At 40.9% G+C, this 23,997-nt stretch overlaps 1 protein-coding gene across 1 annotated transcript; it reads left to right on the plus strand.

The window, feature by feature from the left end:
• Positions 1-2,116: 2,116 nt before the first annotated feature.
• PERP (p53 apoptosis effector related to PMP22) lies at positions 2,117-17,457 on the plus strand. The gene is made up of 3 exons (XM_079146697.1): positions 2,117-2,464; positions 11,811-11,951; positions 16,021-17,457. The coding sequence occupies exons 1-3, from the start codon at positions 2,251-2,253 to the stop codon at positions 16,245-16,247; spliced, it is 582 nt and encodes a 193-aa protein (XP_079002823.1). The 5' UTR covers positions 2,117-2,250; the 3' UTR covers positions 16,248-17,457.
• The last annotated feature ends 6,540 nt before the right edge of the window (positions 17,458-23,997 follow it).

Genomic DNA, 23,997 nt, shown 5'->3' on the forward strand with positions numbered 1-23,997 from the left:
CACAAATTTTTATCAATAATAGTCTAATTTTGACTCTCATCGAACTAAGACACATGGTCATCGAATCCTTTTTAGGGCAACAGACTGCCTCCAAGGCATAGACGAAAATTAACATTCATTTATATCCCATTGCCTCAAGTGAAGTATTTTAAGAATAAATGGGAAAACAGTGTTTAAAAAGTAAAAATATTTGCTCCTAAAGAAAATATGTGAACTTGATTTGTGTAAATAAAACTTGGTTTATGTAAAATGAAGCCTAGGGTGAGAACTTCGTGTGGGGTTTCAGACACTTTCTCCCTGCATTTATTTTATTCACCCTCAAAAGTTGTCAGACTAAATCTAAAACAATAATATTCGGTTCCTATTGAGAGTACCAAACTGAAGTGCAGAGGGCTAAATCTGAGACATTAAGTACTTTCCATTTCTTTTATATTAAATTAATACAAAACGCAAGGGATTGTCTTTGAGGTATGGGGTAAAATGTGCCCCTCTCTGGGTGTTTCAGTGACTTGCCCAAGGCCACCGTGGTGCCACACTCTGAGACTTTGTTTCTTCTCATTTTGGCTCCTGATTGCGGCCCCACCCTCCCTGCCACACCTGAGGAGTCAGGGTTGGAGCAGAAGCTGGTTCAGGACGCTGAGGGGTGGGATTTTTTTTTTTTTTCTTTATTGTAAACAAATGGGATACATGTTGTTTCTCTGTTTGTACATGGCATAAAGGCATACCATTTGTGTAATCATAAATTTACATAGAGTAATGTTGTTTGATTCATTCTGTTATTTTTTCTCTTCCCCCCACCCCTCCCACCCCTCTTTACCCTCTATACAGTACTTCCTTCCTCCATACTTGCCCCCCTCCCTAACCCTAACCCTAACCCTAACCCTAACTCTAACCCTAACACTAACCCTTCCCTCCCCCCCATTATGTGTCATCCTCCACTTATTAGCGATATCATTCGTCCTTTGGCTTTTTGAGATTGGCTTATCTCACTTAGCATGATATTCTCCAATTTCATCCATTTGCCTGCAAATGCCATAATTTTATCATTCTTTATGGCTGAGTAATATTCCATTGTATATATATACCACAGTTTCTTTATCCACTCATCAATTGAGGGGCATCTAGGTTGGTTCCACAGTCTGGCTATTGTGAATTGAGCAGCTATGAACATTGATGTGGCTGTATCTCTGTAGTATGCTGATTTTAAGTCCTTTGGGTATAGGCCAAGGAGTGGGATAGCTGGGTCAAATGGAGGGTCCATTCCAAGTTTTCTAAGGAATCTCCACACTGCTTTCCAGAGTGGCTGCACTAATTTGCAGCCCCACCAGCAATGTATGAGTGTACCTTTCTCCCCACATTGAGGGGTGGGATTTTTGATGCTGGCCGCATGCTTACATGATTTTTATTTGGAGAGACCAAAGTGGGGTTTCAAGAGCTTGATTTGTGTAAGAGAATGGACTGCGGCAGAAACGATGTAAGATGCAGCGCTTCCAAATAGTGTTTCTTAAATTGCGTTCATTCATGAAAGTCCCCTGAGCGCCCCTGTGGACCCAGACTAGTGTCCAGACACCAGGTCACATTGATCAAACACGGCCTCTGCAGACTGGGAGCTCGCGACCCAGCGGAAAAAGCCCTGTAAACAGAGGAGTCCGAAGGGAGGGACCGTCCAAGGTGCAAAGGTGGAGCACGGGAGGAAGGGACCACGTCTGCCTGCGCGTCAGGGTCGGAATCCCGGGCTGGGGTGCACAGGTCCTGACCCTACGCGGGCAGGGGCAGCACCGAGCCACAGTACTTCTGCAATACCCAGCTCAGACTGCTTGGGGCTCAAGCGTGGCGTTGTTGACAACCACACATTATCGGACAGCAGGGTCAAAGTGCGCAGCCCGCGTTGTGCAGATGAGCGTGCGTAAATCGAGTGCTAAGATTAACACGTGCTGCGAGGGACCCCGCCGCGCACCCCGCAGGGCTCAGGCCCGCCGGGTGTAACCCGAGCCGGGTCGGGTTCACCCGGCCCCGCCCGTGCCGCGCGCGCCCCGGGCCAGCCGGGCAGGTCGGGGCGGCGCGCTCTGAGTCACCGGAATCTAGGTGGGGCCCGCGCGCCGCGCCCCCGCGCCAGCCCCGAGCGGCGTCCTCCCGGGAGCCGCCTCCCCGCGGCCTCTTCCCTTTTGTCGCGGCGCCGGCCGCTCGCGGGTCACTCTCCCCGCCGCCCGTGCCCAGTGCGCTCCTCTGCTCCGCGCCGCGATCGTCGACATGCTGCGCTGCGGCCTGGCTTGCGAGCGCTGCAGGTGGATCCTGCCCCTGCTCCTGCTCAGCGCCATCGCCTTCGACATCATCGCGCTGGCCGGCCGCGGCTGGCTGCAGTCCAGCGACCACATCCAGACGTCTTCGCTGTGGTGGAGATGCTTCAGTGAGGGCGGCGGCAGCGGGTCCTACGACGATGGCTGCCAGAGCCTCATGGACTACGGTGAGTGCCCGCCGCCGCCTCCAGGAAGCCCTCGGGGCCGCGGCCTAGGGCAGCCGCCGCGCGCCAAGAGCCCTAAACGGGTCGCGGGCGGTGGCTGCTTAGGACAAAACAAAACTGAAGTTCTTGCATCTGACCTGAAGTAAAAGAAGCTGCAGTTTTGGGTGACCAAAGTCAGGTTCAAAACCGAAAGAAATTGACCGTAGTTCAAACTATGTATTTTTCCCTCGTAGGAATGGCCAGTTGCCTGCATTAAAAGATTCCAGCTATTGCCGAGGTTTAGATGAATACATATAATGAGCAACATGTATTTTCTTGGAGACTTACCGAAATTTCTTCCCACTCCCCTTCCTCTTCTGGTTCTTATGACTAAAATATAAATATTAAAATAACGTGCCTTCCCTAAATAGGTGGATTCGTTTAATTTGATCGAAGGAAAAGAAACTTTTTTTTTTTTGTATGAAGAAAGTCCTTTCCGGCAGTTTTAGTTAAGATTTCAATATATACTTAGTATTTTACCTGCTGGGCTAGTTCTTGTTAGCTCTTGTTCTGGGGAGTGCCCTTTTGGCGTAAGCATTGGCATTGCTGTTTAGAATATTTATTTTAATCTGATTTGATATCTAAAAAGCAAACTCATCATCTGCCAGCGAAGTGAAGGGAAGCAAGAGTTGACACATTTAATCCGTTGCAGATGGAGTGTTCTATTTTCCCAGGCTGGAGGAAGCCTCAGTGCTCAACTGGTTAATTGACAGAAGTTCTTGTAAGAAAAAGCGTTTTCTTTCACAGGGGAACCCCTGCTCCGCACGGTAGATATGAGTAACAACTGGAGTCTATCGTGATTGGCATTGTGTCGGGGAGGGTCCTCCTGTGGACATAATGAGAAGCTTAGAGCCAATGAGACCTTAGCAACTGAGTTTTGTAGTTTTAAAGAGGAAGAAAGCAGCCCTGCTTTTTTTCATTCCCTACCTTCACCTTTGACTTGACTCTTTTCCTGAAGTTTCCAAACAAATCCTGTTTATTTGTGGTTCTGGGTCCTATTATCAGTAGCGTGGCCTAGCTTAACTCTGGAGGAATCATTTGGAAGTTCCCACGGTGGACTTTCATAAAAAGTAGGCAGGGTCCCCATTAGGCAGGTAATAAAATGGAAAGACTGCAGGGAATTCCTGCCTTCCTTAAAGCTTTTATTTTTTTTTCCCCCTCTGAAAACACATACACAAACACTATGCCGGCTAAGGTTTGTGTTATGCCAAGCGTTAGGGTTTTAAAGGGAATTAATTACTTCGAAATAATATAACTGTCTTCTTGTTAAAATGCACTCAGACTCAGTCTCCTGTTGGAGACTTGAGGTCTGCTGGAAGTTTTTTAAAACAGACTTGGTTAGTTATGAGTCCACAGGCTCATGTACCGACCCAAAGAACACTCAGTAATCCTCCACATATGAGGTAAGCTGGCAGTGCCCTGATCAGCACTCTTGCTGGGACATGATTTGGCCTGCAGGGCCCTAGCTGTGACCACAACCCTCTTTTGAAACAGGCACAATGCTGTTTTAATGTTTCTTGCCTTGCTGGGTGAGCTCACCTTTTAGGGTGTGGCTGTTCCAGCTTTCAACTGTTATAGTAGTATGTGGAAGGAAATAAGCAGGTTTTGTTTCTAGCTTGGTGGATTTTATTCCTTTAAATTAGAGAATTCTGAAGCATTTACTTTTGTCATTGTGAAAAACACACTGGATCAAGAGCATAGTTTGTTTCGATTTGCCCTTTGAAAAAACTCAGCTTTCAAGCTAGATCTTGAAAAGTCTATCACTACCTTTCTGATGCAGCACACCTTATTTTTTTCATAAATCAGTAGTGACTTTAACTTCTCAATAGAGTTACTCCTGTCACCTTTGCAAAGATAATGAGGTGCCAGTCATGGCTGTCAGCGTGGGAAGAAGACAGATAGGAAGTCAACAGAGGGGTCCACCTCCCACCACTGTAGACGGAAGTCGAGTTTTAAGTGCTTATTCTTCCATCTATCTCCTGCATGGACTGTCAGCTAGTTTTGCCCCACAGGTGTAGAAATTGAGACTTCTGAGCTACAGCATGATTATCTAGGCATCTCTGAACTCTGTAGATTTTCAGATAGCTCCATAAGGCCTGCTGAAAACAGTGTTTGCTTGAAATCACACTTCATCTCAAATGCAGTTTGCAGTCACACACACTCCCACATGCAGGTTGTGTGACAGGGGTCGCTGTGGGTGACTCTGACCAAAATGATATCTCAGTACAGAAAAATGAGTATGTCCAATTTTTTTTTTTTTTTAAACTTGCAGCATAGTAGGAAATAAGTACACTGATTACCATTTTAACTTTTAAGAAAGTAGACCTTTTCCTTACTGTGTTTGACCAGCTGTCTTATTAGGTGCTATTCATAGCATTGATCATGTTCTTTTTGTGGTAAAGACACAGGTTATTTCTGGCAAGTATTGGCAATAATATTAAAGAATATGGATGTTTTTATAGTTCCTTAGCACTACAAATGTGAAAAACAATATTATATTCTTCACTGTTACTGATTTTTTAAAACAAATTTCAGATGAGCAAGTCATCTCATTTTTCCTTATAAGTGAGCCAAATTATATATTCTGAATATTTTCTTATACACAATGGTAATAGCTAAATTAAAGCCTAGCTTAACAGATATTTGTTTAAAGTTTTTGGTTTGTATATGTCAAGAGGGAAAGGAAAATCAAGATTTACGACTGAAATGGGCATCCAAGTTTCACCTAAAAATAAAATGTGAACTTAAGCTTGAATGTGAGTTCACACATGGTATTTGTGAGCTGCCAGCACCTTTCTGGTTTTAAGGACAAATTCATCAGTCACATATTTTAAGCATTGGCTGTGTAGATTTCAAATCTGAGGCAAGCTCCTGTTTGTCAGTTTGAAGAATAATGGATGTGAGATGATGGAACGGAGGAATAGGAAAGAGTGGCGAGTTTCCTGGAGTTTCAAGTCAGAAATGCAGATCCTCATTTTTATGTAGTCAATTAATTTTTGGTACCCAGGCAGTGAACCGAGGTACATTTGGCCACTGAACCACATCCCTGACCCTTTTTATTTTTGATTTTGAGACGGGATCTTGCTAAGTTGTTAAATTGCTAAGACTGGCTTTGAACTTGGAATCCTCCTGCCTCAGCCTCCCAAGCCACTGGCAGGTCAGTGCCTGGCCAGAGCCTCATTTTTACCAGAGATACCTTTTGACTACAACCAGATACATCTAGAGTTTTTCAGATGAATCACTCTCAGGCAACTCAAAGAACCAGAGTTTATATGAAATAATTTCAGATCAAGTCCTATGGTTCTCAAAAAGTACAGGAAATGAGAAGAATAAGTGTGAAGTTAATAGTTTACATTAGGTTAAATTCAATCTAAGGATTTCATTTTGAGATTATGCTCTGTGGCTTTTGGGGGAGTGTGCTGGGGTAAGAGAGTCAACTCTTCTTATTTTATGAAATCAGGCATTAGTGGACAGATGACTGTGTTTCTTCACATGTGTGTGTGTAGTTGGCCATTCTGTTGATGTGATAGTTTAAATATATACTGATTTGGGGGTCTAAAAGTCTATACCAGTGGTGTCAGCTGGTGTATTGTACATTTGCTGCTTTTAGTGATCGCTACCCTGGAGAGCCTCAGTCCCTATCCTGTGACCTAACTTGTCTCTGCAGACTCCTGGACTGTTAGAATTAAAGTGCATCCAGTTCAAAGTGCTGGCCAAAGCCCCATGCTCTCGTTAACATCAGCTGACGGAGCAGGTTCCCTTTATTTGGCAACTTCTTTCTGCTCACTGAGTGATGCTATTTGTTTACAAGCACCTGTGTCCTACTGACTGAGCTAGAATGTGCTTCCCCGTAATTCTGCCTTTCCAGTTTCCTTCCATCAGACAGATTTCAGATATTTAAGGGTAGATCCCCAATTCATTGCTAATTATCTTATCTTCAAAGTAAAAATTCCCACGTTCACTTCTTCCTGTGTGGGAGGGCTCCTCCCCTCACTGATTAGATGAAAGAAGACCATAAATTGGTCAAGCAGGGTAGTTTTGTAAAAGCACAGTGGTAAGCAGTCACCACATGGCCCAGTTTCAGGAGAAAATGTGGAGCATGTGAAGAATCTCACACCAGCTGTGGAATGCTTGCCCCTGCCGATCTCCCTGCAGTTCTCTGCTGTGCTATTCTCTGCTGCTCTCCAGAACTCTGGCAGGATGGTGGCGTCTTCCTAGGTAGATTTTTTTGCAGGTACACTCTTTGTGGTCCTCAGGATTTTTGCTACCCCAAGTGTTGCATACAGTAGCATCAGCGGGATCTGAGAGGTGTAGTGCCACATCCACGTGCTGAATCAGAATCTGCATTAACAACTTGCCCTTTTGAATTTCAGAAGCACTGGCCAAGTCACTGAGATGACCTTCTCACTGACTATGCAAAACTGTATTTTTGAGTATGAAATCTACTCGTTTATTTATTTGTAGGTAGGATCTTTTACTTGTGAAACTATGATTTCAGTTCTGCCTGTACATGGCATAAAGAACCTCACAGAAACAATATGAAGAAATAGAAACAATATGAAGTAATCTGACAAAAGCTCAGATCAGATCCCCTTGGCGGGACCTTTGGTTTTGCTAATAGGTGAATCCTTCATTCTGGAAAGGGAATAAACCCAAACTGGGTGACTTTCGTGTCCTGGAGCAAGGAGGAGGGCACTGACTCTTTTGGTCTATTTGGTGTCCATGTGAAACTCCTGAGGAATTCAGCAAATCCATGAAAGAAGCACTTACTTTGGGGAAACAGTACTACGTGGACTCCAAATAATGTTAAAGTGTAAACTGACCAACAGCGTTAAAAATATGAGCAGTGTCTTCCTTGTTTTAAAATGTGTCCCCCCCGCCAAACTTTAGTTTATCTTTTCTAGCTTGACCCTCAAGGTTTTTATTTAGTTTTATTTATTTATTTTTTTATCAGTTGTCCTTGCTGGTCTTTTTCTACCCATGTTTGCCTTGTAATATTGTGTTTTCCTATATAATTTCTGGAGAAAAGATAAAAGATGCTTCCTCATACAAAAAAAAAAAAAACTTAAAAACAGTTCCTAAGAAAACTCCAGTTTCAGGCCACTGAATAGTTTTCAGGTTTTTGATTTAATTTTTACAAGGAAAGTTTGATGATAAGCTGTGTGTTTTTTTTTTTTTTTGATAGCATAATCTTCTGCAAGTGGTGCTTACTAAATCAACTTAGGACAGAGAGTACATATATAAACCAAATTGGCCTTCCCCCAGGGAGCAAAACAAACAAAAATTCTTACACAGAAACAGCATCTATTTCCCTGCAATGCTGCTGACTTTTGTTGTCTTTTTCGGGGGACTGACAACTGACAGTGAAAACCCTCCCTGGTACCACACACTTGCACAATTAGGAAAGGTCTTAAAATCTGGAATAATAGAAGAGTAACGAAGGACAGACTTGTGTTCAGGAAAGATAAGAAGTCTGCATTTGAAGAACTACAGACCATCTGTTAAATCATAAAAGAAGTTTAGCTTTAGGACCGGTTGTAAAAATTGATGTTTTCCACTGGGGTTGGTAATGTGTCATTTAGATCATATAGGAAATATGAATAGTTCCAAATGGACTGGCTAAATTTATAGATATTGGACTTGGTCTGGGCAGCCGAGTCAAAATTTACTTAGGATAAAGACAGCTTAAGTTTTCAAAATGTATGCCATGGACAACAGCCCGTCTTTTAAGCCTGTAGGACTGATGATTCCCTTCTCAGAACGCTGGGTCTCAAGCACCCTGCTCAGCCCTGATGTGGCTCATCTGATCATTGTACAACAAAATAATCACTGACATGGGAAGCAGCTTGCCTTACATGGAGAGGTCTGTCCTTCATCAGTGAGGACCTTTAAAACCATGCCAAGATTTCTGTCTAAATGATAGTTAAATGCTTCAGTGTGGGTGTTTCCATGGTGTAAGGAGCAGGTTTTACAGGTTGTACAAGAAGGTGGCCTTTCTCAAGACAAAATGTTGCTTAATTTTTCATTTCGATTTTTTCAGCACTTTAAATAATCAAGACATTAACTGAATTAATAGGAACAGTTCTTTAAAATGATCCATTTTGTGAGTGTGTCCACCCGTTGGCCTAAGACCGGGTGAATTAGCTTACTGTTTCTTTTAATTCCTTCCAAGTACCTGAAACTAAACATAAATTATACTTCAGTTAAAATGTTGAAGGAAGAAATAATAGCAATAATCTGTGTTAATGTTCTTTCTTCAAGCAAACAGGGAAAATCATTACTAATTTTATAGCAATATTACACATAATTTATTTAGCTAAACTTTTACAACATGGATCTCTGAGTAGAAAAGTTTGGTTATTGAAATAGGTTCCTCATGAGGATGTTTTTCCTGTTTTACTGAAAGCATCCTTCTGCCCTGCAGTGATTTCATTATGTCTGCAATCCTCCACAGGCACAAGGAATTACAGAGTTTCAAACTTAACAGACTTATAGAGGGAAAAGTAAATTTTTGCTTATTTGATTTTAATGATTGGATTTAATTAAACTTAATGGCTGGCAATAACCACACACTCAAAAATCTATAGCAATGAGACTAATTGACAGAGGGGCACATACAGAAAGTTCTGTGCTCTTTTTTGGTAGTGCTGTATCTATTCTATGGGGAGTTTAAATATGTATCTTAGTTGTCCTCTGACTTTAATAAGGATATAAGAAACACTGTGCTGCGACTTCATCTCTGACACTCTGATTCAGCAAGTCTGGAGGGAGGCCCTAGAATCTGCAGGTTTATTGAAAGCCACTGCTTAAAACGACAGTATGGTCTATGGGCTGTACTCTGAGGATGTCAAGTTAATTAATCTCCTTCTAAAACATGGTTTCTTCTTTCTTAAGTTTCCTTACTTGAAGGATAAGGCAAGTGAGAAAAACTTCACATTTTGGTTTTGTTCATTTCAGACGTTCCTGTGTCGACCTTATCCCCCAAATGTCATTGATCTAACAGGATGAGCAAAAGGGTTTAGAAGGAAGTAATAAAATCTGTAAATATAAAAGTGGGTCTAATCATGCATAATCTCAGTCCCTCCTGACTGGTGCTATTAAGGGGGAATTTGTGGTAAAACAGTATTTCTGAGACATATAAAAATGTTTATTTCCCCTAAAAATCTGTTATAATGCAGTCATTTGCGTCTCTAGAGGAACCCTGGAGGGAGTATGGAAACTGGCGAAGGGAACAGAGGAATGTAGCCCTGGTTTGTTTCATGTTAATTCATGAAAGATGTAACAGGTGAAGATACGAAAGTGCACTGGGGCACTGGGGCTGTAGCTCAGTGGCAGAGCCTTGCTGAGCATGCGTGAGGCCTTGGGTTCGATCCTCAGCACCACAGAAAGATAAATACAATAAAGGCAAGCTGACCATCTACAACTACAAAACGAAAATTAAAATAAAAGTACACTGGATGGCTGAGGAACAGTCTGGGATAGTGCAGAACCTTGCAGATGTAGAATAAAATAAAAACTTGGGTACTGGAGAAAAGTCATAGAAAGAGAGGAGGATCTTTTTGAGCAGCGAGCGCTGGGATGCTGGTGATTTGCACACAGTGGTGCTCATTCTCACAGGGACCTTCCAGCAAGCATTTTTAGCTGAGTGACATCTAAGTTAAGCCTTGAAGGAGGTAAAGTCACACAGGTAGCTGTGAGAAGAGTGAGGAGACCAGCATGTGGCTACCAGGTGGCAGAGCAGGTGTAAATGAGGTCCAGCTGACTTGAGGCTCCTGTCTTTCCTGCTGGCCCATGTCTTTGACTTTGAGCACCCAGATGACTTAGAATTAAGTGAGAATATCACCTGCTGTGCTATATGAGAGAGTGAAGTAAAACCAGGGCAAAGGGCAAATGAGTTTCCATTTCAAATGCAATAATGAGTAATATGTTACCAGTACATGTTCTTCCAATAACAGATGATGGGTAACAAAACGTGGGCTATCCATACAACAGAATATTATTCAACCACCAAAAGGAAGGAAATACTGATTCATGGTGTAAGGCCACAGGGCATATGCTCCCACTTATGGGAAATGTCCAGAATAGGTGCATTTAGACTAGTGGTTGCTAGAGGCTGGGGGAGGGGGATCTAGGAGGTGATTGCCCGTAATGGGTACAGGGTTTCTTTTGGGGGTGACGAAACTGTTCAGCAATTGTTAGTAGCAACAGGTGCACAACCCTGTGAATATTGGGAAAACCACAAAGTTGTACCCTTTAAAAGGGTGCATTTTATGACATCTAAATCATATCTTAAAAATTCATGTTTTGGATTCAGTCTAACTATGTAAACCATAGTTGTGTGACTATGTGCTGGTTATATGAACTCTCAAAGCCCAAGTAAATAAATCCTCATTTCTAAACTAGAAATGAAACTCTTGTGAGCCTAATTAGTTGTGAGGATTTGGTGAGCTAGCGCATGTCCCAAATTCTAGTGAGCAAACTTTAGAGACAAAGTTGTATGCAGAGAGATTTTAGAAATCAGCCCTGGTGGAACCACAGGAATTGCAGGCTGGAGTTGTCTGTATGTGTATCATGGATCTGTTTCCTCAGGTACAGAGTAAAATGACACGGGGCAGGAGGGGCCCAGGTAGGTTCCTCAAATCTAGAACTCATCCTGATTCTCTTTCTAGAGCCAACATCAATAATTAAGAACTCTTGTGCAATAAATTCTGAATACTTCAGAAGGGAAAATGTAGGCAGAAATTTAGCAAGGTGGTTTGCTACCAGACCTGTGGGAGAATCAAGCCTTTTCTATCATTGTTTTCTTTAGAATCTCTGCCTACTTATAAAGATATATTTTCAATTGTTCTTGTTGCATGAAACCAAACATTAATAGGAAACAAAACTCCTTAAAAGTATTTGAAACATTTCCTACAAAATTTGTCATTTAAATTGCTTAATACCAAGAATGTATATTATGGTCACGATATGTTAGAGCTTGAGTAAACCTTTTAAATATATCTATTTATATGGCAAATTTATTTCATAAGAAACAGTTTAAAGAAGCGGAACTGCCATGTCAGAGATATAAACATTTGTCCCAGAGCTGAGGGTAGTGAACCTTTCCTGAGTCTCAGTAGAGGAATGTCCTACATATGAATTGCCTCATCTTTGCTTGAAATATGGAGGCACTTAAGTATTGTTGAAAGAAATACGTCCCTCCACACAAATTTAGCTAGTAGAAAGGAAAAACAAAACCCTACTGATATTTGATAAGCAATTTTTAAACTCGACGTGTCTGTCTGATTAATTTGTGTTCTTTTTCTTGCAGCGTGGGGAAGAGCGGCGGCTGCCATGCTCTTCTGTGGCTTTATCATCCTGGTCATCTGTTTCATCCTGTCCTTCTTTGCGCTCTGTGGACCTCAAATGCTCGTCTTCCTGAGAGTGATTGGAGGCCTCCTTGCCCTGGCTGGTAAGACTGGGTGGCAGCAGTTCTTCCTTTACCTGCAGTGGGCATCAGTAGATATGTTCCTTCCACCAGGAAGATCCTTGATGATTATGGTTTCTGATCTATTCCTGGAAATAGCTCACCAAGAGAAGATTCCTTTCCTCTTATGCCTTAGAACGTATTTTATGCTTCCCTCTCAAGTGATCAAGTTATTCTGTGTGTGTCCCTATCTCTCCTAGGTGGCCCCATCCATGAGTACCTACCCAAGGGACCAGATCTGTGTTCTTCTGGTGGTATAGTGGTCTCCAGAGTGGTCCCTAGTCCTGGCCCCCTGTGAGCCCTGTGCTGAGGGGACCTGGGGGTCCCTGTACCATTTCACTTGTTGAAAGAATTTTGTGACTTTGTGATATGGTGGATCATGACAGGGTTTTCTGCAGTGAGGTAGGGAGGGACCAGATCTAGGATCCACAGCATAGAGCTTGTGTCAGGGGATGGTGATTCGGACATAGGTAATATGAAGAAATCTAGTTCTGTAGGTTGGAAGGGCTCAGAGTGAACCTTTAATAGTGGAATACAATATAATATAATAGAGGAATTTAGGAGCAAGAGCTATTTGAAATTTTAGTCAGGCACCTGTCAAAGGGACAGGACCTCAGCTACAGAGCTGGATTCAGATGCAAAACTGAATTTTCTGAGGAGGAGAAAAAGAAAGTGCTGAAAAGGGAAAAGCCAGGCCACAGGCCACGGATACCAACGAAGGCTCACAGGACCAAAGCAGACTGCAGACCTGGGGGACAAACACAGCGTGAGCAGATCTTCTTGGGAATCTGGTCAGAAGCCTTGTCTGTGAGATTGGACATGAGCCAGGAGGGAGACCACTGCATGCTGGGTTCCCTGTGCTGAGGCCAGTTGAGTTCACAGAGCGTAGGGCCACACAAGCGAGGGGTGAGAGAGCCTGGCTGACAGGAAAGAGCGGTGTCAGAGGATGACCACGGCAGCCTTGGTCGGGACTTTCCATCGGGCTTTCGAAAATTTCTCTTGATTAAAAAACAAACGCTTACTCTGAGCTTCTCATGTTTCAAAGTTTGCTTTTTGAATAATATTTTAAAATCAGAAGTAACTCGGAAGCACAAAAGATAATAAAGAATCTCATTGAAACCTCCACTTCTGTTTGGCTTCTTTTTTGGAAATTCTTTTTAGTTATAGATGGACACAATACCTTTATTTTATTTATTTTTATGTGGTGCTGAGGATCAAACCCAGTGCCTCACATGTGCAAGGCAAGCACTCTACCTCTGATCCACAACCCCAGCCCTCTGTTTGGCTTTTCATAGTTCAAATTTGTGAGAGCTCATCACAGGAACATATTTGATTTGTCTTCTTTTCCTTTCCCATGTATTAGAAGGCTAGATGGGTACCTGCTGAAGTTGCCATCAGAAACAACATGCTAGGATATTAACCTTAGTTGAAGAATCCTAGTAAATTCTGTGTGACCCACAAGCCCACTGCTAAGTATGAATCCTAAAGAATTAAAAGCAGGAAATTGGAAACATATTTGTAACCCATGGGCATAGCATTATTCCCGTAGCCAAAAGGTGAAGCAACCAGAGTATTCATTAACAAATGAATGGCCACACAAGATGTGATATCTGCATACAGTTGAGCATTATTTGGCCATAAAAAGGAATGAAATTTTGATCATGTTACAACAGTGATGCACCTGAAAACATTATGCCAAGTGAAATAAGCCAGACATAGAAGGACAAATATATCACTCCATTTGTATGAAATACCTAGAAAAGGCAAAATCACAGAGACAGGAAATAGAATGGAGTCTTCTGGGGGCTGTAAGTGGGGGACCTGGAAGCTATTTTTTTATTGGATACAGAAGTGCATGTGTGGATGGTGAAAAAGTTTTGGGTGTGTAGATAGTGGCGATGGTTACACAACCCTCTGAGTGTACTCAGTGCCACTAAATTATATACTTATAAATGGAAAAAATGATAAATATTATGCTATGTATATTTTACCATCATAAAAAATATTCTAGGAAAACTATTGCTCTGTCTTAGTATTAAAACAGTAAGGTCGAGTAGTGGCTGTCCACACTGGCAGGGTATCATGTATAGAAAATTAATTCTAGTGCTCAACAGGTTTATAGCTGAAAGGTCCTGCTTAACCTGTGTTTTCATATTATAATTTAATATTTATTCCCTCCTTTAATGTTCAACAAGGAAATGTATGTAGAAGAAGTAATGACTAGACAGCTCAATGCATCTTTGCTGATAATAATGTTGAATAATGCTTACTTGTTTTTAAAGATATATTTCACAGCAATTGTTATTTTTAATTCATACACAATATGGTTAAAATTGGAAAAGTTGAACACTTATACAATTTAAATTTTGCAGAAATTCATACAAATCATAATACCTTGACATATAATAAATCAAACAGTGCCTAACATTTATTACTAGAAAACAATATTTAACATTTATTTAACAACATTTAACATTTATTACCAGGAAAATCAGAGATCAGTATAGAGAAGAATTACTTTTGGGTGTCTTACACAATATTTTGCAGTGAATGAAGGACAAACTTAACTAGTAAGTTTACTATGTAGAGTATATAAGAAGCCAAGAAATGTTTTAAAAATCTGCACCATTGGGGCTGGGGTTGTATCTCAGTGGTAGAGCCCTTGCCTCGCACGTGTGAGGCACTGGGTTTGATCCTCAGCACCACATAAAAATAAATTAATAAAATAAAGGTATTGTGTCCATCTGCAACTAAAAAATATATATAAAAAAAAGATCTGCACCATAATTGACCATCATAACAGTGCTGGAGAAGAGGAACATTTTAATTGAGTTGAAGAACAAGCAAGTAGCACATCATGATGTGGAAACATCTACTGCCTTTCTAAAAAAGAAGAGAACTTTGCGCACTTTGGCACATCTATAAAGCTAGTAGAAGAAAATTAAGATGATGGGAAAACCAGTATTGAGGATTAGACATTCCCTGCTGTGTTCCTGGGCACAACCAGTTGGTGCCTGCTCTGGAGAGCAGTGTCTTAATGGGCTAAAATCTGTTCCTGCCCTTGGATAGGGCAGTACACAGGAGAGACATTAAGCACAACAAGGCAGAACATAACTTAGCATGGAAATACTCGTTATAGCTTTATAAAATCTTGTATTTTCTTTGTAGACTCCAAAAGTAGATTCAATAAGTTTTTGTTTTAAAGTTGCTTAAAATGCCAATATGAGGTGACTTTTACAACAGCATTCAGAACTAGTTTTTTTTTTTTTTAAGAAGATCAACAAAACTTATAATGCCTGCAGTTCCCACCAAGATAATCCATAAGTGGATTAATCCAATTAGGTTATAATTCTCATAATCTATAATCACTTCTTTTTTTAATATTAAAATGTAGCTATCCTTTGTTAATATATTTTTTTTCTTATTTGTTCTTTTTAGACATACATTACAATAGAATTATATTTTGACATATTTATACATACATGGAGCATAACTTATTCTATTTAGGACCCCGTTCTTGTGTTTGAACATGACATGGAGTTACACTGGTTGTGTATTCATATATCAACACAGGGAAGTTATGTCCAATTCATTCAGAACTCTTTATTTTATTTTTTCCCGGTGCTGGGGATTGAACCCAGGGCCTTATGCTTGCAAGGCAAGCACTCTACCAACTGAGCTATATCCCCAGCCCAGAACTCTTTTTGACATGAGTTTTTCTTTTCACATCTTTTCTTGTCCTACCCTAAAACACCTGATCATTCCTTTCTTTTATTCTTCCATGCAGTATCAAGTGATTCTCTTATTGTGTTGTCTGTATTTCATGCAGTCATTGTGTATGGGTCATGTTCCTCAGTGCCGGGTGTCTCTTTTTAGCCAGTAATGATTTTTGGCTCACGGTTAACCATACTCCTCCATCCACGTTATGTTTAGGTTGATTTAACATGTATTTAAAGGCAGAATCTTGGTGGGGAAGGAGTAATCTGTTCTCCTGTGCATTCCTTCATTCATATCTGCGTGCATTAATACCCTGGGGTTCTTTTCTTCCCTTCAGCTGTGTTCCAGATCATCTCTCTGGTAATCTACCCTGTGAAGTACACACAGACCTTCAATCTGCATGCCAATGTCGCTGTCACTTACATCTACAACTGGGCCTATGGCTTCGGGTGGGCAGCCACGATCATCTTGATCGGCTGTGCCTTCTTCTTCTGCTGCCTCCCCAACTACGAAGATGACCTTCTGGGCAACGCCAAGCCCAGGTACTTCTACACATCTGCCTGATATGGGGAAGGAGTGGAGGAAAGCTGCGCTGCCAACATGGACCAGAGGAGGATGCTGTTCTCCAGCCCACTTGGAAGCTATGTTTTGGTTGCGTTCCTATGATTAAACTAGTCAAAAGTGCTAAGATAATTTGGGAGAAAAAACTTTTCAAATAGTGTTATAGTTTCATATTCATCTTTGATATGTTTTGTGGAGTGCAAAAGACTTGTTTTGCTAGTTACTAAGGCAATATTTCCTTACATCTCTCTGTAACATGCTATATTTGTAAAAACCATATAAACACAAACTTAATAAGGTGGGAAGGAGATGGCTTCTGAGATTTAATGGTCATATCAAGTTTTTGTTTTTTCCCATATAGGATGGACTGTTTATATAAGGGCTAAGGAAGAGAAGGGAGATGTTGGTAAAAATTATCAGCGACCAAACCTTCAAAAGAAAAGCAAAACAAAAAAATACATTTTTCCAAGTCTTCAGCTATTCAAAGAAGTAAAATAATTTCCTAGGTGCATATCATTTGGAAGAATTTCTAATTAATATCCTGAATATTAAGCTTTGCCTTGACTTGATGTGTTATCAAGGAAAGTATTATTTCATGAGTGAAGCAAGTTTTAGTAGGAAAAAACTCTTTAGTAGTGAAATGTTGAAATGAAAATTGCTCTTTTAAAGTAGTTTATAGAGTTAGGGTGTGGGAAAACGCTATATTAATACATTGATACTTGTGTCTATATGTTTAGTACCAATATAGACTGGACTGAAAGGTGGACTGGGTCTAATTCATTGTGATTGATGAATCAGATTAGGTCATGTTGTGAAGCCTTAGGAGGTCGTTGCTATCACAGAAGTGCCATTAAAACAGCCCGGGGAGAAGAAATGGCTTGGATTTTTCATCACCAGTTTAACTGGGCTGTAATCATACAGACACAGCTCTGATAGATTTTAACTGTAACAGAAACCAAAATATAGTTAAAAACTTGGTCTTCCTGGGTAAACAGACTTAAAAGGATATAAAACATACAACAGGAGAACTCAGGGATGTGAGTTTCTCTGAATATATTTTGGCTAGATTACTGGGTTTTTAAAAACGATTTATACTGACATAATGATAACCAACTCATTTTATATATCAAATTATTGTTTTGTAAGTTGCAGCATAAGCAATTGCAGTTTTCATTGTGAATTTTCCCCAATAAACCAGGTTTCAAATCTTGTATCCGGTTTGTAGTTTTTTTGTTGTTGTTGCTAATTATCTATTTTACAGAAGGGAATTTTTAAAAAATGCTATGAGTGGGTAAGAACATTAGATAAAATAAAAAAGTTGCTTTTTCTCAGTTTTAGGCCCCTTGCTCCTTTCAGGTGCTCACTTATAATTTTTGAACTATTAGTGAATCTGGGAGTCAACTCTCTGAGCTTTTCCCTCAATGAACGTATAACCCATGAACAGACATCAGATAACACTTATCCAGTGCTGCTAGCAGAAAGAAACAGACTCGGATTTCTGGTAGGTTCTGACACCCAGGGAAGATTTGCGGGGCAGAGCTGAAGGTTCATATGACCCTCTCTCATCATCTGTGCACGGCCCCCTCTTTGTGGTGGGTCCTCTTCCACTCAGGAAGAGGAGGTAGTGAGTGGTCCACTTCTTTTTCCTTGCCTACCTTCCCTTCAATGTTTTTTCCCACCAGAGGTCATAAATTAATTCTACAACGGTGTACGAAAGTGAGAAGGGTTTCAGAGTGCCAGGTGGAAGAATGGATGCCCTCTGTGCGTCTGTTGACTAGTTGATCCTCGACCATAGATTTTCCTCTTTCGCCTTTCAAAGTATGCAGACCTTTTTCCATCATGAATTTAAAGGAATGTGGTGTGTGTGATTGTGTATGACAAATTTTGGTTTTAAAACTTTACTATTCTTTGACTGCTAGATAATTTAAAATGGTAATTAATAACGTGAAAACTACCATCTGCCAAAAATAATAGCACAGCTTATTCAAGAAGATAATGGATACCGACAGTAGGAAAACCTTGTTTCCTGTTACACACGAAAATGAAACTTCTCTATAACATACACTTTTGTCTTTGAGTTTTTTCTCTTCCAACTTTCTTCTTTCCCTTTTCAGTCAATAACACCCTGCCCATCAGCTGAGTGGAAGCCTTTCACCCTGGAAGATTTGCGACAAGATACACTGTCATTACTTTGCTGAATGAAATGTTCCATTTCCTTCCGCCCTGTTCAAGTGCAGAATTTCCCATGCCTTCTTGGTCCAGAATCACCAGAACAGATACTTTAATGTCATTAGCAGATGGAAGATTCCTGATAATTCTGGAAAGTAATAAAGAATTTGAAAAAGCACCTAAAGACTAACTGGGCATTGCATGAGATGTCCCATGGTAAAGCTGAGGTTGCTTTGTTTCTCTAATTACATTGAGTCCCCACCCTTTAAATAAGCAGGTCTAAGTTCCCAAACAATTATCTTATGTTGACACTGTTAGTAGTTAGATATGCTAAGTGCCATTTACTGTTGAGTGTAACAAAGAAGTAATATGTCACGGTCTTTCAGTTGTCACACGGATAGGTGTGGAGTATAATTAATTTTAGCTTTAGAATTGTATCCTGCAGGACTGGCCACAAAATTTGATAATCTTTCCTCTTTTAAGGAAATGAAAGCAATGGGAGAATATAGCCACCAAAACTTAATTGTGTTGTTTTTTTCCTACAAACTTGGACTGAAAGACATTCTTAGTACTGTAATAAGCCTGGGTGCATAATTGACTTGCCTTGTTTTTCTAGGCTGACCTGAAAGAATGCATTTGAGTCTCATCCCAACTTTGGCTCTTGCTAGCTGTGCAAGATTGGGCAGGTTATTTCCCTAATGGTCTCAGTATTCTTATCTAAAATGATTGCAAATGATCCGTTTTTGTTTAAAGTCTCAGATTTTGAGTGCTTGTATATTTGCTCATTTGATAATCCACCCAATCTTGGGAAAGGGAAAAAGGATAAAGTGAAGCAATTTTTTTTTGATGCTTTTTTTGCAAATTGTTTTTCATAATAGAGACAACGATTAAAATCACCCTGATACTGTGACAGAATTTTTTCTCTAATAAAAAATCAAAGAATATTCCTTGTGGTGGAAGAACTGCTAAATAAGTAACTATCAATTCTATCAGAAGCATCAGTAACCCTAGAGCCAAGTAAAACAACTTTATTTGTATTTCAGGAGGCTTCTGATTCAAGAGGGTGGAGTGGATTCTTAAACATGTCTCTTCTGAACAGCTAAACAAAAACTATAGAATAGTAAACAGTTCAGAGGGAATGGATCTGTAACAGAAGAGGCATCCACTAGCTGACCAGAGATTTTTGTCAAATTTCTGGACGATGAAAAATGAGTGACATTGCCCATAGCCCAGGGAAGCTGCCACCCTCAACAAACCCAAGTTTGTAGGGAAGTGACAGCTGTGCTTTTTGGTAAGTGCCAAAGGGGTGCCACGCTTGGAGTTGGCCAGGGGAGAGAGTAGGAATGGAAGGGAGGGGGTGGGAATTGAGGGAGTTGGTTAGAGGTCTCCTCTCAGACATTTACCAGTAGGTTGGACCTGACTCTGGGACAGCAGGCTTAACTAAGGTGTTTCTCTGATGTAAAACCCAGTGGTGATGATCAGGCTGACTAATTAGATGCTCTGTCCTAAAGGCTACCCATATACTACCCTGTATAAACCTCCCCTTGACCCTCTCATATGGATCCAATTATTCTTATTTGTTCAGAGAAGAAATGGAAGCGTAGGAACAGTAAATGACAAGGACAGTAATAATGGACAGGTGTTGGCAGGGTTTGGTAGAGTAGGGCAGGGCACAGTGTTGGCACTGTGTGTGTTCCCAGCCCTGCCTTGCTCCTCCTGTTGGTGTGGGGCCCTCAATCTCTTCCACTTCATAGGCAGCGTCTACCTGGCTAGTGTGTTTGGGACATCTTACAAAGGAGAAGTATGGGTAAGGTGAAGGGCCGAAAGTGGGACCAGGCCTGTAGGGTCTGGCTGTCTGTGGAGAGGTGGGAGCGAGTGAGGCAGCTGAAATCAATGAAGGGGAAAAAATGAAAAGGAGACTTTAAAAATCTACCTCCAGGACCTTCATACTTCACTGTTTGAGAAATGTTCATGTTGCTTTAAAATGATTTTTCATTATCACCTATCTACTTTTGGAGCACTTCTCTGTGACTGGACCATGTGAGTCATTACTTTGTAAGCATTACATATCTAAGTCCATTTCCAAACCATCCCAGGGGTGTGGTGAAACGAGAGGGTCCAGTCTCAATTTGGAGACCTGATGGAGAGGGTTTCTTAAATAAAACTGCAGTACAGCTTTCTTAAATATTTACTGTTAGCCTTTCTTAAATGAATGCTATTCATTTATTCTATTATATGGTCCTAATGAAGTTCAATTTTGTTTTAGACAGAATCATCCATATACTGTATAAAAAATTTGTGAGTATTAATTATGGTTTATAGAGTATTATGATGTTTGTGTTGATTAAAGAAACATCCTGTGAACAAAGGGATATCCACAATAAAACCAAGTACACTGATAGGCACAGCACAGCCAATTCTGTGGGCTTGGGTAATATTATAGGAGATTCACTACAGAAGTAGAAACATATGGAAGGAGGACTCCTTTTGTTTCTTGCATCATTGTGTTAATTCTTTTTCACCCAAGTTCTCTAAGCAGAGGAAGGTGAATGCATAACCTTCACGTTATAATTTTTTATACAATGTCTACACAGAAATATAGCCATGCTTGTTTTAATATAAACATGTTTTAAAGTCCATCATTTAACCCTTGAGTCCCACCCTACAATCCCCCCTTTAAACTCCCTCTTTTTTTCCTCATTCTTAGGCAAGTTGTTTTTGCACCAGATTTTTAAAAACAGGTCTACTGGGTCCAAAAGGTCGTTTTATCTTTCTTGTGTAGAATGGTTTTGGAAATCTCTTTGGAGTAATTTCAATTAGTATGAAAAAAGGATGACTGTGGGTGTCTCTTAGCCACATCCCGAGTGGATGAGAAAAGGGTTAACTGGTGGAGGATGAGGTTGGCTGCTTTTCAATCTATTACCCAAAAACTTACCTATTCAATAAACACACAAAAGACAATACTCCTTTTAAATGAGAGGGGGTGTGCTGATTCTGACCATACCAGCTCTGGCTTCTACAACAACCTGGAGTAGCCTAACTCTCTTTTGTTTATAGACACACAGGTAAAGGGGGCAAGACTGGGAGGAGCCTCTTCCATGATGGACAGGATAGGGTGGAGCTAGGGGAGCCATTCTGTTAGGGGAACTAGACAGGGAACCATGTGATTCTGCTAGAGAAGGATGGCTTCCCACAGATGACTCCACACAAGAATATCGCACTCAAACCTGCAGAGAGCTGGTCACAGAACTGCTGCCAGTACTCAGCGAGGGGCAGGAGCAGAGGGAGAAGAGAAGCTGGGGTGAATGGAGTCAGTTCCAATCCCCCCTTTAAACTCCCTCTTCTTTTCCTCATTCTTAGGCAAGTTGTTTTTGCACCAGATTTTTAAAAACAGGTCTACTGGGTCCAAAAGGTCGTTTTATCTTTCTTGTGTAGAATGGTTTTGGATTTTAGAATTTCTGTAGACCTGCTGGGCTTGAGACCATGATTTGATGTTGATTCTTTTACCTTCTGAGACGATTCTTAGGTGAGGTTGGCAAGCCTGGATCCAGGGTACAGCGCACATTGTTCTCCAATTTCGCAATTCTGGGAAGTATCTGGGTGTGTGTTCTGGGTGTGGCAGAGATGAGTATAATGCACCTCAGGTGTGGGAAAGACAGGCAAAGGGAAACTGAAGAGGTTCATATCATTACATTGATGATCTTCCACTTGCACTATCCTGTGCTCACTGTTAAGAACTTTGTCTCCTTAGCTGTAGAAATAAATAGGAAAACTCGGAAGTGTGTGTGTGTGTGTGTGTGTGTGTGTGTAAGATAGTTCTCTGGTGAAGAAAAGGAATCTTGTTGATTTAATGGCCTAAGATTGTCTTAGTGATAATGAGTCATCAAATAATCATAATAGATGGTTGTATAATGTTTTGCCCAGCCAGTTTTTCCAGTTCAAAGACATGGATAATTAACCAGCTATTAGCAACGGGTTTTGATTAAGTTAGTTTTAAGAAGGAACACTTAAATTTGAAATTGAAACTTTGAATTTAATTACTAAAAGTAAATTGCTGAATGAGAAAGCAAGTCCCATGTGAAAATTCCGTATTCCTGCTTTTTTTTTTCTTCTTCTTTTTCTTGTTCCTTGGTAGATATTCTTAAATTAAAATGCTCCAGTGAAAATTTATATTTCCAAATGCCACCCCACCCAGTTTATTAAGTCAAGCAACACTTCAATGCCTAACCCTTTCTATAGGAGGGGAAAAAAAAAGATAATCTGGTTTCAGGGCAGATAGAGATGATTGATAAAAACTAAAATACATTTAGGAAGCTGGCATTTACTATGTCATAAGAATAAAATACTTTTTTGAAGATATATGGTTTTTAGAAGTTGGATACAATAAGATTAGAGCCATTGACGTGATAAAATGAATTCCTGCATATCCCTAACAAAAAAAAAAAATGCTTTTTGTGTCAGAATAGCACATTTGCCATACTGGACAGACAGACACCTCCTGGTCCTCACTCTAGAACGATTGTGTAGACAGAGCTGCTGTGACTTAGGAGAATGTGACTCTTCCATTGGGTTGATGCAGCCTTCCACCAAGAGCACCCTGGGATGGGTTCTGGGTACCCATGTACAGAACACAGCCCCACAGACCTACCTGTCAGCCTTAGCTGTGAGATAGGACATCCAGACACCAAAGTGGATCCATCCTCAGTGCCAAGAGAAACTTTGGTAGGGCTGAAAATTACTGGGATCATTTTGGTAAGTCAGTTGAGTCTCTTCCCCTCTCTGCCCCACAGTCCATGCTCGCTTCCCTCAAATTTTCTTCTCTGAGGTTCAGAAACAGAGGCATCTATCACTCTTTCCCACTCTCCAATTTACATCTCTGATGGATAAAGTGAATATTTGGAAATGTTGCAATTTAAAGTCTAAGCAGAGTCAAATGATATCTGGCTTTTCCTATTCATATATGCTGTCAATACACAGGAATTCATGTTGAACTGGGCCATATCAAAAAAATGAAATGTCACACTGAAGTTCCTTGACTGAGAAAGTTACTTTGGTGCTTCTTGCCTGCCCAGATTATCAAAAGACTTTCACTGCAACTGGCTAATTATTAGCCAAATTGCCCAGTGAGGTTTTCTGGGAATCTCTGGGGGGAGTGTCTCTTGAGTTTTGCCTACCGATTCCAGCCTCAACCCATGGTCAAGCTGAGGTGCTGGAGGGAAAACCACTTCGGGAGGACAGCTTGCTTCCAACCCGCCATCTGTCATCTCAGCAGCTTGTGTGGCACCATGGGGCTATGTATAAACCGTGTCTGGTTGTTCACATTCTTTTCTTGTTTTGTTTTAAGAAGAGGTTAGCAACACACGGTGTAATCCCAGGGCTGCTTTTGGAAGAGATGAGGAATGGGAGAATTAAGCACAAGGCACCTGGGTTCTCACCAAGGTAGCCTGGTTCTACAGTCTATTAGCAGAGTCTATTAGGTGAGACAGGCTCTCTTGGGGCCCTGTGTTTAGTTTGGTAACAGTCATGTTTTTCTCAACCTTGTGGGTGAGTCATCACAGGCTGAGTTAGGACTGGCAAACAAGGG

The sequence above is a fragment of the Sciurus vulgaris genome (assembly GCF_902686455.1).
Source record: "Sciurus vulgaris genome assembly, chromosome: 7".
Classification (NCBI taxonomy): Eukaryota; Metazoa; Chordata; class Mammalia; order Rodentia; family Sciuridae; genus Sciurus; species Sciurus vulgaris.